The sequence below is a fragment of the Triticum aestivum genome, chromosome 6A, assembly GCF_018294505.1.
Source record: "Triticum aestivum cultivar Chinese Spring chromosome 6A, IWGSC CS RefSeq v2.1, whole genome shotgun sequence".
Lineage (NCBI taxonomy): Eukaryota > Viridiplantae > Streptophyta > Magnoliopsida > Poales > Poaceae > Triticum > Triticum aestivum.
The window spans coordinates 438441035-438457100 of record NC_057809.1 but is presented as its reverse complement, the minus strand read 5'-3'; the positions used below and the strand labels follow the sequence as shown (position 1 = coordinate 438457100).

General features: G+C 44.3%; 1 protein-coding gene and 1 long non-coding RNA gene across 2 annotated transcripts; both read left to right on the top strand.

Moving 5' to 3' along the window:
* Nucleotides 1-276: 276 nt before the first annotated feature.
* LOC123129634 (vegetative cell wall protein gp1) lies at nucleotides 277-12485 on the top strand. Its single transcript, XM_044549721.1, has 3 exons — nucleotides 277-341; nucleotides 11358-11824; nucleotides 11961-12485. Exons 1-3 carry the CDS (start codon nucleotides 277-279, stop codon nucleotides 11981-11983), a joined length of 555 nt encoding a protein of 184 aa, XP_044405656.1. The 3' UTR covers nucleotides 11984-12485.
* A 720-nt stretch (nucleotides 12486-13205) lies between these two features.
* Nucleotides 13206-15550, top strand: LOC123127791 (uncharacterized). The gene is made up of 2 exons (XR_006462795.1): nucleotides 13206-13839; nucleotides 14979-15550. It is a non-coding gene; the product is annotated as an uncharacterized lncRNA (long non-coding RNA).
* The last annotated feature ends 516 nt before the right edge of the window (nucleotides 15551-16066 follow it).

The following is a 16066-nucleotide window of genomic DNA, read 5'->3' as shown; positions in this document are numbered from 1 at the left end:
TTCTAGCGTCTCCGCGTCAGCACCTTCCGGAATGGGCACAGCTAGGTCTTGCAGCGCCGCGCCGAGTGAGTCAGGCGCTCCTCCGCCAGGGAACTCGTCATGACTGATGACTAGCACCTCAGTGATGGTGCTTCCGGCGCTCTCTGCGTGGGGAAGAGGTTCGTCGTAGACAACCATGTTGGTGGGGAACGCATCGATCGACGCGGTGTCGGAGTCGACCAGCATCGGGTCGATGGAGCCTATGGACTCCAAGTCTATGGCGGGCTCGCCGAGAACATGGAGTTGATCGAGGAGGCCCGCGAGGAGGTTCTCGGGGCCGCCCGCGCCTGCATCGGACGCAGGTTCGTTGAAGAGGCGGACCTCGCCGACAAGTTCGGCCAAGGAGCTGGCTGCGCAGGCGATCTCAACGCCACGCAGCGCGTCGATGCAAACTTCGCCTGGCGTGCCTGGCTGGCTGCGCTCGCCAGGGAGGAAAAGGGTTCCCATCCAGAACAGATCTACGGACGGCGGTGCACCAGGCCCCACGGTGGGCGCCAAATGTCGGGGGTTTGGTGCGACATATGCCAACGGATGGCTTATCATGGTGGGGGCGAGTAGAACGTCGCCGGTGCCTGGAAACGGGATGAGGCGAAGACATGCACGCCGGCGAATCTTACCCAGCTTCGGGGCTCTCCGGGGAGATAATACCCCTACTGCTGCTCTGCGGGGTCTCCGCATGATCACTATGGACAAGTGTTTACACGGTTGCTCCTTGAGCTGTTTCTGGTGGTAGAAGAGGGCAAGGCTAGCTCTCTCCTTCTATCTGGTATGGTCTAGAACTACTGGGATCCAACCCCTTGCATGGGTGCCCTGGGGGTTTATATAGACCTACCCCCCAGGGGTACAATGGTAATTCGACTGGGCGCCGGGCCCCGCTGTCAGTGCCTCCGACCTCCGACTTCTCCGCCGACTGCTGGGGCCCGCCGACTGGTCTGGTACGGAGCCGACAGGCCACGTCCGCCGCGGGCGGGTCTTGGCGTCCGCTAATTACTGTAGTCGTGCTTTTGATGACGCAGGCTTGGTCATGGGGTCGTGGCAACAGCCCCGCCGCCTGGCGGGCGATCACTGTGGCCACTCCCCATCTCATCTTGATTAATGGCGCGTGGGCCTCGGGGGAGGGCTCGGCCGACTCCCCTGGGCCGACTCTCGACGGGTCCGACTGGCGGTTCTCCCGCCATCTCCCGAGGTCTCGCTGACTGGTGGGCCCCGCTGCCTCCAGGCCGTACAGACAAGCCGTCGTGGGAGCAGGACTTGGTACTATGGTTCTGATGTCAGGGCCGGCCGGGCAACAGTGCCATGCCGCACGGAGATCTTCCCGGGTACGGCGTGATGTGGCCATGCCTGCCCTTGGTAAGGGGCGGGGAGTGGGCTTCACTGTAGCCACGCCCTGCCCCATCCCCTTCGATGAGGTCATGGTTTGTTGGAGTCGCCGGCCGACTCCCCAAAGCCGGCTTCTCTGGAAGTCGTCCCTGGGACTCGGCCGTGAGCGGGCAGTCGGCCGCCCTACCGTCGACTCCTCAGGAGGCGGCTCTTCGCCCCGGGGTCTTGAGGGGCGCAGCCTACCCCGATGTCTTGAAAGGTTATGGGACTCGGCTTGGCCTACCCGTGGCCCATTACTCCGACAATAAGCTAAGCAGACTAGCACATGCAGTTTAACCAGATTGGAAGAATTACAATCTACACACCATATGCAACATGCAACCACATATCACACTGCCAAGTTAGAGCAAGCAACTGTGATGCTAGTGTAGGGGAAATGCTGTAATCAACTACAAAGCTACGTTCACTATCTTCATCTAGCATTTCTGTTTCTTGAGAATCATGTCGGGAGGCTGACGCTGCATTCTTTAAATGAGGAGTAGTCCCCTTGCCTGCCTGCCTCGTGATTGATGAGGGATACACAAGAATATTAGTTTGATGTAAGAACATGGTTAATACACAGATGTACTAGTATGTACCAAAAACAGAAAGGCATGTCATATTCGAAGGTATAATGTGTAAGCTAAGCAGATGCAATTTAACCAAATTGGAAGCAATACAAGCTAGACATCCGGCTGGAGTGGTGAGCATGATCATCTAGGACCTGAGAGCTTGGTGGGAGGCGGGCTGCTTCGCCACCATCGGAGCTTTTTAGTTGGCTTCCAGGTGATGCCTATCTTTGCTGGGCTTGTCACTGGCTCAGCCAGTGCCCTGACTAGATATTTGTCTTCTGGTGCTCACGGGATGGTGGTTCTTGTAAAAAAAATATCTTTCCTTATCTTACCGACTTCGGCCTTTCGAATACAAGCTAGACACCATATGAAACATGCAACCACAGATGACACCGCGAAGTTAAAGCAAGCACCTGGGATGGTAGTTCATTGCGAGCGAGGTCATCAACTCCAGAGCTACGTTCCCCGTCTCCATCTGTTGACACTACACCCTTTAAAGCGTTGAAAGGTGTCTTGCCTAGCCGCACACCAAACTGGAGCGACTTCTCTCTTTTCTTTTTGGCTTCTCTCATGGCAGCAGAGTCTGAAATACTCTTGCATAAAAACACAACAGTGAGAGTACGGGTGAAGTGTGTGCAGAACTAGTGCACTGTAAAAGTAGCAGATAGCAGGTGGCTGAAAAATAAATGACAGGATACATATGATAGCTCTACAACATTGCATGGCAAACAAAATTAGATTCTACTCTGTATGATTTTGTAATACATGAGCACAAGAAATGCAGGTACTCCTCCAGCACACCACCACATGTGGTCATATCTAAGATAATAGTCGACTGAAAATAAATAGGTCAGTTGATTTTTTTAATGAACCGTCCGATCTATAAGGAACGGGCAGATGGCCTTCGTCTACCTCCCGCCAGTCACTGTTGACGATCTTTCTTGAACCGCCAGCGACCACCGGCCCAGACCCCTGCCTTCGCCGCCCCGCCCTCCCATCGACCTCACCCCACCGCCGTGCTTGGCAGCGCCCCCAGGCCATCCCTTTAATCCCGGCCGACCTCCAGATCGGGCGCCAGTAGCTCTAGGCCGCACACGCCCCTAAGATAAACACCAAGGCGCTGCTTCCCCGGCGTAATAGGCGTACTAGCGCCTGTTACGCCGGGAATGCTTCTGTTAATTGGGAATCAAGTGGCCAGAAATTGAAATTCAGGGGGGCGATGGACCTCTAGCTAAGGTGAAATAGTATATGAGGAGAAACCTTGTGCATCGTGAGTTACTAGGAACATCTAGTATCAAGGAGAAGCGGTCAACTAGTGTCTTCTGTGGGATGAATACCGTGCAAGCATAGACGTAAGATTTGCACGAATAAGGGAAGAGGAGTACCTTTTTCGGTTGCTGGTGTGGTCACCTCCACAAGTCGCGCCGATTTTCTTCTTTTTACCGGGGAAACCGATGTTCTGGAGGGTGCAGGCTTGGACGAACCCATGGCCAAATTGTTGAGTGTGTTGCCGTGGCCGTATGTTGGTGGAGGGGAAGCAGATCCGAGGCGACGAAGGACGGCGTAGCAGGAACAGCTCCGCTGCGGTGGAGGGTGGCGAAGTTGGAGCGGCAGCGGTGAGGCGCAGGACGGCGTGGTTGAACTGGCTTGGGTATGGACGGCTCGGCCTCGGCTTCAACTACTAGCCGTGGAGGGTGTTGCGGTTGAGGTTGCGGTGTACGACGACATCGGGGTATCGGCTCCGGAGTGATGGAGGAGGGCGGCGGTTGATGGGTGGGATGGGGTGGCAGACGGAGGATGCCGGGGTTTCGCGGCTGGTGTAGAGATAGTTTTGGCGCCCACGGAGTACGAATGGGGAATCGGACGGGTGGGGGGAACCATGTTTCGGTCTGGGACGCGCTTGTTTTTGGCTTTTTTGAACAGAAGATGGGACGCGCTTGTTTGAAATTTGGGGAAAGTTCAAACTTTGCCCCCCTCTTAAATTTCGGACCTACTGCGGGTCGGGGGTAGGATGGTAATCCCAGGTGTCCCAAATAGTGGACGGGAGCGATTTCGGTCGCACGCATGTGTGCTTAGGCGGCCATTGTGTATGAATGTTTTTCGGATGCGGTTGCGTGGTGTCTAGATGAAGCTACAAACCTACCCCGGTTTAGACCTTTGGACGTCGAGCCGGTAGGTTTCACGGGTCGGAGTTATTAGAAAAGTAATTTCCTTGTACTACCAAACATTGTTCTCACGCAGTTTCGGGCGAGTAGAGGCTCTTTTGGTGCTTCGTTCGAAATTTTGAAACACAAGCATTCATGTTTAGAGTACTCTTGAACTATGAGGATTGACCTAAATATACAACGTTATATTTGACCTTGTATGTTTGAAAACCTCATTAAATTATCCGCTTCTTTTTGAAATTTTGACACTTGAAAATCCTATAACTATGATTATTTTGGAATGGAGGAGCTAAATTTGAATCTATTTTGTACACGACTACATATGCTATTATGTACAAAATCAGAGCAAAGATTGGTGCCCCCATAATTTAGGTATGGTTTACAAATGCCATGATGTCAAATTCAAATAATTGAATGGACTTCATGTTGAATTCAATTTTTTAAACCACCTTAAGTTGAATTCAAATGTATGCTAGTTCATAGGTAGTAGCTATTTATAATGTCCATTGTGTAACTTTCGTATGTATAATGTGCTTTACACACACAACATGAACTATACTCACGTTTATATTCGATTGCTAAAGCGATGCATTGTCCGGAGTTCAAAATACTAACTATGTGGATCAATTGTGTCGAATAATAACATAGACATGCTCAAATTTGATAGAATCTAGATATCTGATGGATCAATGACCGCTCCTTACGCGAATTGCAAATATCATGATCCCATCCTAATATTTGGATACAATTTATATCTTTAATCAATGTGTAGAGCAGTCTTTTACATGTAGTTTCACTCTCCATCGGTGGTCTCTCACACATGCTCACACACCCTCTCCCGAGGTGTCTTTCTCGCACACATGCTCTAGATATAACCCTCCCTCCCTCTCGTAACCATTTACAACTGTTTTCACTAACCTTTATCACAAGCACTCTTCCTCTCGCAAACATACACACGCACAATCCTCATCGACCCTTTCTATATACATGGACCTGCCTACGTGTCTCATGTACGCACATTATCTTTACGCCTGTTTCTCATGCATTGTCTCACACCTCTCTTCCTAATCGACGAGTATGATTCTAGCAGAGCATTCTGTAGGATGCCCCTTAAAGTTAGGTTGGATGAATAGTAATATCAGAGATAAATGGGTTACCTTAGTCCGAGAACCTAGGGTTACAAATCCTAGCCGGCTTTGTCAGTGGACACATAGTCCTTCACAATTCTTCTATCTTTGTCTTGTACGACTATTCATCCATGGGTCTTCCTAAATGCGTCACGGGCCGACCAATGTGGCGCAGGACGGAACAGAATGAAGGGCCTCACCTCGACCCACCGGACCTCACGCGGTGACACACTGATAAACCACAAGTATAGGGGATCGCAACAGTTTTCGAGGGTAGAGTATTTAACCCAATTTATTGATTCGACACAAGGGGAGCCAAAGAATATTCTCAAGTATTAGCAGCTGAGTTGTCAATTCAACCACACCTGGAAACTTAGTATCTGCAGCAAAGTGTTTAGTAGCACAGTAATATGATAGTGGTGGTAACGGCAACAAAAGTAAAGACAGCAAAAGTAATGTTTTTGGTATTTTGTAGTGATTGTAATAGTAGCAGCGGGAAAGTAAATAAGCGTAAACCAGTATATGGAAAACTCGTAGGCACCGGATTAGTGATGGATAATTATGCCGGATGCGGTTCATCATGTAACAGTCATAACATAGGGTGACACAGAACTAGTTCCAATTCATCAATGTAATGTAGGCATGCATTCCGTATATAGTCATACATGCTTATGGAAAAGAACTTGCATGAATCTTTTGTCCTACCCTCCCATGGCAGCGGGGTCCTATTGGAAACTAAGGGATATTAAGGCCTCCTTTTAATAGAGAACCGGAACAAAGCATTAGCACATAGTGAATACATGAACTCCTCAAACTATGGTCATCACCGGGAGTGGTCCCGATTATTGCCACTTCGGGGTTGCCGGATCATAACACATAGTAGGTGACTATAGACTTGCAAGATCGGATCAAGAACTCACATATATTCATGAAAAACTAATAGGTTCAGATCTGAAATCATGGCACTCGGGCCCTAGTGACAAGCATTAAGCATAGCAAAGTCATAGCAACATCAATCTCAGAACATAGTGGATACTAGGGATCAAACCCTAACAAAACTAACTCGATTACATGATAAATCTCATCCAACCCATCACCGTCCAGCAAGCCTACGATGGAATTACTCACGCACGGCGGTGAGCATCATGAAATTAGTGATGGAGGATGGTTGATGATGACGACGGCGACGAATCCCCCTCTCCGGAGCCCCGAACGGACTCTAGATCAGCCCTCCCGAGAGGTTTTAGGGCTTGGCAGCGGCTCCATATCGTAAAACGCGATGATTTCTTCTCTCTAATTTTTTTCTCTCCGAAAGCGAATATATAGAGTTGGAATTGGCATCGGAGGGTTTCCAGGGGGCCCACGAGGTAGGGGGGCGCGCCCAGGAGGGGGGGCGCGCCCCCCACCCTCGTGGACAGGGTGTGGGCCCCCTGGTCTTCATCTTTGGCGAGGATTTTTATTATTTTTTCTAAGGTATTCCGTGGAGTTTCAGGACTTTCCGAGAATATTTGCTTTCTGCACATAAAACCACACCAAGGTAGTTCTGCTGAAAACAACGTCAGTCCAGGTTAGTTCCATTCAAATCATACAAGTTAGAGTCCAAAACAAGGGCAAAAGTGTTTGGAAAAGTAGATACGACGGAGACGTATCAACTCCCCCAAGCTTAAACCCTTGCTTGTCCTCAAGCAATTCAGTTGACAAACTGAAAGAAAGAAAGAAAGAAAAACTTTTACAAACTCCGTTTGCTCTTGTTGTTGTAATTATGCCAAGCCAGCATTCAAGTTTTCAGCATATATCATAACTAACCACATTTGCAATAATTCTCAGGTCTCATAATTACTCATATCAATAGCATAATCAATTAGCAAGACATAATAATAAATCTCGGATGGCAACACTTTCTCAAAACAATCATAATATAATATAACAAGATGGTATCTCGCTAGCCCTTTCTGAGACCGCAAAACATAAATGCAGAGCACCTTTAAAGATCAAGGACTGACTAGACATTGTAATTCATGGTAAAAGAGATCCAATCATAGTCATACCCAACATAGATTAATGGTGATGAATGCAAATGACAGCTGTGCTCTCCAGCTAGTGCTCTTCAATAAGAGGGTGATGACTCAACATAAAAGTAAATGGATAGGCCCTTCGCAGAGGGAAGCAGGGATTTGTAGAGGTGCCAGAGCTCGGTTTTGAAATAGAGATAAATTGCATTTTGAGCGGTATACTTTCATTGTCAATGTAACAACTAAGAGATGGCGATATCTTCCATGCTAAACAAATTATAGGCGGTTCCCAAACAGAATGGTAAAGTTTATACCCCCCCCCTCCACCAACAAGCATCAATCCATGACTTGCTCGAAACAACGAGTGTCTCCAACATACATCAGGTCCCGGGGGGAGTTTTGTTTGCAATTAATTTTGATTTAGTTTGCATAAAGCATGGGACTGGGCATCCCGGTGACCAGCCATTTTCTCGTGAGTGAGGAGTGGAGTCCACTCCTCTTGAGAATAACCTGCCTAACACGGAAGATAAGGACAACCTTGGTTGATACATGAGCTATTTGAGCATACAAAACAGAATATTTATTTGAAGGTTTAGAGTTTGGCACATACAAATTTACTTGGAATGGCAGGTAGATACCGCATATAGGAAGGTATAGTGGACTCATCTGGAATAACTTTGGGGTTTAAGGGATTGGATGCACAAGCAGTATTCCTGCTTAGTACAGGTGAAGGCTAGCAAAAGACTGGGAAGCGACCAACTAGAGAGTGACAACAGCCATGTACATGCATTAAAATTAATAAACATTGGATGCAAGCATGAGTAGGATACACTACAAGAAATATGCTAAATTATGACCTTCTCTAGTGACCGGGGAAGATATGGTCATAAATCTATGACCATTTCGAACCAATTGGTCATGGCCTGTTTAGGAGGGTCCAAAAACTAAACAATAACGACCATTTTAGTCAAAAAAGTCATAATTATCTTACACGAAAAGGTCATAAAGCAAACAACAGTGATCGACAGCCTTATTTCTAGCTGATTACGACAAATCTAGAAGGTCATAATGTTGTAACATGAATAAAATTATATGACTAGACGTCCACATCATCAATTTTGCCTATGTGTCGTGTCATTTTAACTTATGTGTCAATTGCATGGTTGGTTTGACCGCTCAAGTATTGACTAAATTGACATGTGGGGTCTACCATTTACATGCGGGACCAACTAACATGGTACCAATGACATGTGGGACCCGTACCACAAACCTGTCTTGCATTGTGCTAACAAGTGGGCCACACCCTCAAATGGGCGAATAAATCAACAAAAAGGGGCATCATGAGAATCGAGCTCGCGACCCATCACTCTCCCGTACGGAGCCAAACCACCACGCCCAAATAATGCTACTGATACAACTACGCCCGACAAATATTTAAGGGCACTGCCGAGTGGGCTTGGGCCTCGGTGGGACGAGGGTACCTTGTTTTTCTTTCAACATTTTACGTGCGCCAAGTGGGCCAACTCCAGGGCCGCGGCTCGGTTTTTGTCTGTTTTTTCGTTGGTTCATTATTTTTTTAATTTTTTTTATACTTCCAAATATATTCTAAAAAGATATATTACAAAAAACTTCACATAAAACATTTGAAAAAATGTAACCAAGCATTTGAAAATGTTACATGTGTATAAAGAAAATGTTTATCATGTATAAAAAAATATACAATGTGTGTGGAAAAAGTTGATAATGTGTTTAAAATGTTAATCAAGCATTTGAAAAAAAGTTAAACAACTATCTAAAAATGTTAATAAAGCATCTGAAAATGTTAATATGTGTAAATTAAAAAATTTTAACCATGTATCAAAAATATTAATTTTGTATTAAAAAAAATCAAGCATTTAAAAATGTTTAAAATGTGTATATAAAAATGTTGACTATGTGTTAAAAAAGTGTTAACGAAGCACTTGAAAATGCTAATTGTATATAAAGAAAATGTTTCTCATGTATAGGAAAAATGTATACGGAAAATATACAATGTCTGTGAATATAGTCAATCATGTATTTAGAAAATGTTAAAGCAAATATTTGAAAAAATGTATACAAAAAATATACAATGTCTGTGAATAAAGTCAATCATGTATTTAGAAAATGTTAAAGCAAGCATTTGAAAATATTTCTCATGTATGCGAAAAATGTATACACAAAATATACAATGTCTATGAATAAAGTAAATCATGTATTTAGAAAATGTTAAATCAAGCATTTGAAAATATTTTTGAAAAAATGGAGTGGTGCTATTTTGCAACAAATATTTGGCATGTCGAATTGGTATCAATTTTCTGTAGTGCTTTCGTCTGCCCAAATAACCATCCTCCACCAAATTTTAGCTCAATCCATTCATTATTTTGAGCCCAGCTTCAACATTCATATTTCTGTCCAGTGTGGTACTTTGCAAAGTAAGTACCACCTAGGCTCCTCCTTTTGAGCTAAAAAATTGTAAAGACAGTCTTCTTAGTAGATGATCATCCTCATCCAAAACACACACCAATTAACCATGTGCATTTTTGTACCGCTAATCAAACACTTGGCTGCTAATTCATATTTGAGCATAGTTCGATCTCCTCGTGAGAAACTTCTGGTGTCATTTTCTTCCTAGCACCTACCTGGGGAGTGACCAACCCAATAGACATGCCTAGGCCTCCCAAAACACATGTCAACGCCACAGTCACGCGGTGACCACGCGGTGGGCATGCGACTTGACGTGCTTTGGAGTTGGGGCCCTCGTCTACCGTCCAAACCTCAACATATCGCCACCAAACCATGTATTTATGGTTAAATAGATACTTATGTAAGTAAAAATGATTTTTGAAAAAAATAAAAAGCAAACTATAAGGCAGCTGCAGTTCAAATTTGACCCATTTCCTACTGAATCGGCGGAAATTTGTCTTTTTCACGGGAGGTGGATCAAAACTTTTGACACCCAACCATTTTGTCAATTGTGAATTAAATATGTCCTAATATTTTAGAAAATTGATCTGGTCCAATTTTGCAACAAATATATGGTAGGTCCTTCACAAAAAAACTCATTTGTGCATTCAAAAAATGCAAAATGATTTTTTTGTCCAAAGAAAATGAAAACTCCCTTAGACAACATTGTTTGACATTCCAAGATGCACCTTTGTGCACAATATGAGATCATTTGAACAAATTATGGCATGAATGTGTCCATAAGATTGATCATTTGGCTTAAAAGCCATGAATCTTCACACATGATAGCTCATTCTGAGAACACTCTTTTTAAAGAATTGTTGGATTACAAGTTTATTATCTTTCCTGATAACTTGGTCACATATAATGACACAATCCAAAGGTTTTCCAATTTTTTGATCTTTTTTAATTTTTTATGCCTGTTTCAAAATGCGGTCAAAACTGTGGGCATGACCGTTCCTAGCTAGTGGTTGAATATTGGAAAACTTTTGGTGTTTCTCTGATTAAATAGATACTTATGTACCTAGAAATGATTTTTGAAAAAAATAAAGATCAAACTATGAGACAACTGCAGTTCAAATCCGACCCGCTTCCAGCTGAATCGGTGGAAATTTGTCTTTTTCACGAGAGGTGTGTCAAAACTTATGACATCCTACCATTTGATCAATTATAAATTAAATATGGCCTAATATTTTATAAAAATGATTTGGTCCAATTTTGCAACAAATATAGTATAGATCCTTAAAAAAACTCATTTTGGACACTCGAAATATGTTTAAAATAGCTATAAGATCAGAAATGCATACAAATTGGTGCTCATCCATAAAATGTGGTCTAACTTGAGTGAAAATTTGTGTGATGCCCTTTTGCAATATAGTTTTGATAGTTACTTCACAAAATCCCTCTATTTTTAGTACTTGGAAACTTTTTTAAATCTTTGATTTTTCGGACCAATCAGAACTCTTTCACAGATCGATGACATGGCGCCTATCCATCCATCCATCCATATCTCCATCCCACATCCATCCATCCATCTATCTACAGAAAAAAAGAAAAGAAAAAGAATAAGAGATACCCCCCACGCAACCCAAGCCCTAGATCAAACCCCTCCCCCCATCGCACCCCTCCTCCCTCCTCCCAATCTCCTCGCTGCCGCCGCCACCTCCTCCCCGTCCCGGCCCCTCCCGATCCACCTCCTCCCCGTCCTCTCCCACCCACCGCCGACCTCGCCGTCCTCCTCGACCACGCCTCGCCGGAGAGAGAGAGAGGCGTCGCCCCCAGCGACTACGGCTGTTCCCCCTCCTCCCTCCTCCTTCGCGCCTCACCCGCGCCGCGCCGCCCCGGCGCGCTGCTGCTATTTATTCCCTCCAAATCGCCATTGCCCACAGCAGCAAGGAATCAAGATCCAATCCCGTCCCCTCCCATCCAATCCTCCCCCGCGGCAACAGAGATCCAGCCAGATCCGCCTAGTTCCATGGCGACCGCCGGCAACGCCCCCGCTCCCGCAAGCGCATCGAGGCCATCGTCCTCAAGCACGCGCGCGACGGAAGTGCCTTCACCAGCTGGTAACTTCCGTTCCCCACTCCCTTCTCCCGCTTTGCTGCTTCTCCGATGACCCTCCCCCGCTCCCTTCTCCTGCTCCGTTGCTTCTCCGATGAGTGAGTGATTGAGTGAATGACCAGTTTGTTTGGTTGGTTTCAGCGAGGTGTGCAACAAGGACGTAGCCATCGTCCTCATCGACCTGCACAGCTGCAGCCTCCACTCCAAGATACGCCTCAGCCTCGGTGCATCTCAGATCCTCACCTATTCCAATGCATCTTCGGTTTGGGCGGCCGGGCGGCATGAGAAGATCTGTTTGTTGCCTCACAGGACCATGAGCCGGAGGCTGGAGCAGATCTGGAGTTTAATTTTTCATAGTCCGGTTGTAATAATTTTCAACTTATAGTCGGGTTGCTCTGCTCTCAGTCACTTTGTAGTTTTGTGAATGTTCTCATGTTGATTCTATCTTCCACCTGGCTCAAACATTAGAGCAGCCTACTCGTTTTTAGGAGGAGTGGTAGTATTTGTTAGTTTTTCTTGGAGGACAGTAAGATCATGCTTTGATCTTGTATGCTACTATGGTTATTTTGTAGCTAGTATTTGCCAAAGGTTGGAGGTCAACGGTTGTCACAAGCCTACAAGAGAATATATTGACAGAGAGTGTAATGGTGTAAAGCCACCCAATAATTTCGTCGAAGTTGATCCCTAGACCGCGTGGGCGTACAGACCACAGACCATCTCGTTGTTACTGATGGGAACGTGCTTTTTAATGTGAGCTGCTGCTGGATCTCTTTTACCTGTGGAGTTATTTTTAGTTTTGCTACAGAGATTCTTACAACAATGATGTTAGTAATGCACCGCTAATGGTTGACCTACTATGGCATTTTACAATTGATAAGATCACAAGCGGGAAAAAGAGTAAAGAATTGTGATGCATGTTTACCATGCAACTATTTTTTAATTCTTTATCAGTTGGGCAAGTGGCGCGCTTTTCCCGAAGGAAGGTTCTCTGCTGACCGTGTCTCATCTGTAAAAAGGTACTTCCTCCGTCCCATAATGTGTCTCATCTGTAAAAAGGTACTTCCTCCGTCCCATAATATAAGAACGTTTTTTACATTACACTAGTGTAAAACGTTCTTATATTTGGGACAGAGGGAGTATTTTATTTATGTATTGGCAGAAAAATAACCGTTTCTTGATCACCAACTGAACATCTCTGATAGAACATATCGTCAACTAGGATAATTGTCATTCACAGTTAGTTTTCTTTCTCTTTATCTACTGATTCCCAATTGAGCTGGGCAAATCTGAGTGCTCATATGTTTTATCTCTTGTCAACAGGGGTGTATTTGTGATGATAGTTGTTTTCTTGGCTTATTCTTTTCTTCAAGAACCTTCAACGTGAGTTGCAGAAACTATGTACCTTATTTTTTAATTCTTATTTCGTATGAGTGGGCATGTAGATATGAATAAGTATATTGTGCACTGCCATTGAGCAGAAGGGGAGTGTATTTATGTTTGCTTTATATTTGATCTGAGCTTCTCAATATCTTCGAGCTTTTGAAGTATGATCTGTAGTACCAACCATTCAAAAAAAAGTTTTGCAGTTGCACTAACCAGGACAGCAAAGCCTTACCTCATTTCTGCTCCTTGTATAAATAAAAAACATTTCCTGTTTTGTAGTTGCACTAACCAGGACAGCAGGGCTGGAGATGCTATGTTATAATTAATCATCATTTACTAAAATTTAGCTTCTGCTTGCTACTGGTGCAATCTATTTCCTATTTTAGTCTACTAATCACCAGTTACTAGAATTTACCTTCTGCCTGCTACTGCTTGGTTCTTGACGCCACTAGTTTGTACTGAAATGTCGAAACTTTATACCTTGCAAGATCATTCGGTGGTGGTGACCCATATGATGGCGATTTGCTCCGGCCATTCCAATTCTGGCGGTGGTGCTGCTCCTATGATGGTAGACATGTCTGCCTCCCCTAGCTGCCACCGTGGTGATGAAGCTCGGCCTAGGCTACAACCCCCTTCGGTGAGCTCCTCACGTCCCCTTCTACCCCTCTTACTTGCCGCTTGGTTCTATGCTCCGCCTTTGTGACGTGTAATTGTTCAATTTTGTTCATAGTTGAGCATTGGATGATATTGTATTTGTCATGACGTACATGGTTCATGAACTATGCCAACCTGCAGCTTGTTGTACTAGTGATAGTAGGATAATGCAAATTTTAACAATCCATACATAATTCTGCATGTTCAGTGTCTCTCTGGTTTCTGACCGGTCTATCTTCTAACCAAGAGAAACCAAGAACAGACACTTTAATCGATGCATGATTCAACCTGTTCTCTGTTTAAGGGCCTTCTTATTGTTGTTACTAAACGTTATGGATTGTTGTTGTGATCGAATTTGTTTCACTCATGGGGATTAGCTCCTTTACTTGCTCTGGTTTGATAAGAGCACGCACATTACTACTGAATTTAGTTCCTGTCTATGTTTACTAATCATCAGTTACTGCTAGTTGGCTTTTACATGCCGACCACTATTGATAGTTAGATACTAGGTATGTGATGCGCTAATTGTACACCTGCATTTCCAAGTTCCAACTCCTATAGTCTGTGTGCCCGTGTTGGATTTCGTTGCCTGGTTGTGTAATAAAATTAGTGTAGTAATTGAAGGAGTTAGTGATTTCAGTTCCGGTTGTGTCAAATCTTTACTATGTACCATGATTAGTGTTTACTGAACTGAGGCATTGGACATCGGAATTTGGGCATGATGTATAATTTCAATTCTAGATGTGTGCAACACAAACAATAATGTCAACTATCAAGTTGATTCTAAAATGTCTCATTAACTTCATTTCAGATGGTTATTTTTGGATTTGGTAGTAGTTTATTGTTGGCCTGGCCTGTGCTTCATACCTTGCTTTGGTTTTTAGTAGAAAGTAGTGCCTTAGTACCTTTTCTATCATGTGGTGTCCATGGATCAAAATTTTGGCTGTCATGTATTTATTGTAGTATCAAAAATGGCTCAAACCTGAAGTTGTTAGGCTGTACATACGGCTATGCTCCATTCTTTTGTGCATTTTAATTTAGTGTTGGTGTTGATTTGGTGCCCATGTTTAGAAACAAATTACAGTAGGCTAAATAGGTTAATCTTCGTTTGTTCGTGTGCAGATGATTGATGAGCTGATCTTCTTCCACCAGTGGTAGCGGGAGTGATGCTGGAGCAGTACATCGATCAGTAGATCATCCTGCCATTTGGGCAGGGAGAAGCTGGGACGGCCCTAATGCGGTACATCGATCAGTAGATCATCCTGCCATTTGGGCAGGGAGAAGCTGGGACGGCCCTAATGCGGTAACATCACCATGTGGCAAACCAGTAGATGGACACAACATTGGTGCCTGGGTGATGGGACAAAGTACGTGTACCAGTGATGGTGCACGATATTCGTGCTTCTCATTGATGTGATGTGTTATCAGCTAAAATTTGTGCTTCTCGTCCAGTCTATGTTGATGTGCGCTTGTGCACTTGTTGGGCCTTTTTGTTGTGCACTTGCACTTGCACTTGTAGAACTATTTTGTTGTGCATTTGTTAGGCCTTGAACCTTGCTGTGTAGAGGAGTCGATTGATGATGTATTGTATTTCATGTGGAGGAGTCAATTGATGATGTATTGTATTTCATGTGATGTGCTGCTGAAATGAAATATACAGTCTATCTGAATATTGTATTATGTTGTATTTGTTCTCTGATGGGCCTATCCTTAAATGTGCATGCTTTTGAAAAAATAATGCATCAGCCCAAATAAATTAAACCAATTCAATTAAGAAAATAGGTACTGGGCTGGGCCCATGTTGGTTAGATTGGTGGATTGGGCTGTGAAATTTATGATGATTGGGCCAGGTCCATGTAGGCTAGATTGGTGAACTGGGCTATGAAATTTATGATGATTCTATTTGTGTCACTAACAATGCCACGTCAGCTCAGCCACATCAGATCCTACGTGGCTCAGGCAAATGGGTAATGACCTTTCTGAAATTTTTGTCGTTAGTCTAGCTACGACCAAAATTCACAAAAGGTCATGTTTGTTCGTTCTTGACAGCCAACTGTTGACCTTCTGAATTTGGTTAAAAAAAGGTCAATAAACAATAAGAATGATGAATCAACGACCAATATGAGGAGTCATAATTGACCGTATTTCTTGTAGTGATATAATCTACCATGAACATAAATATCATGAAGGCTATGTTGATTTTGTTTCAA

Excerpts from the sequence above, each read along its gene's own strand:
- LOC123129634 (XM_044549721.1), top strand. The coding sequence starts at position 277 with ATGGAGTTGATCGAGGAGGCCCGCGAGGAGGTTCTCGGGGCCGCCCGC. Across the intron at positions 342-11,357 it reads CGCGCCTGCATCGGACGCAG|ATCAAACCCCTCCCCCCATC; the intron begins GTTCGTTGAAGA and ends CCCAAGCCCTAG. Across the intron at positions 11,825-11,960 it reads GGAAGTGCCTTCACCAGCTG|CGAGGTGTGCAACAAGGACG; the intron begins GTAACTTCCGTT and ends GGTTGGTTTCAG.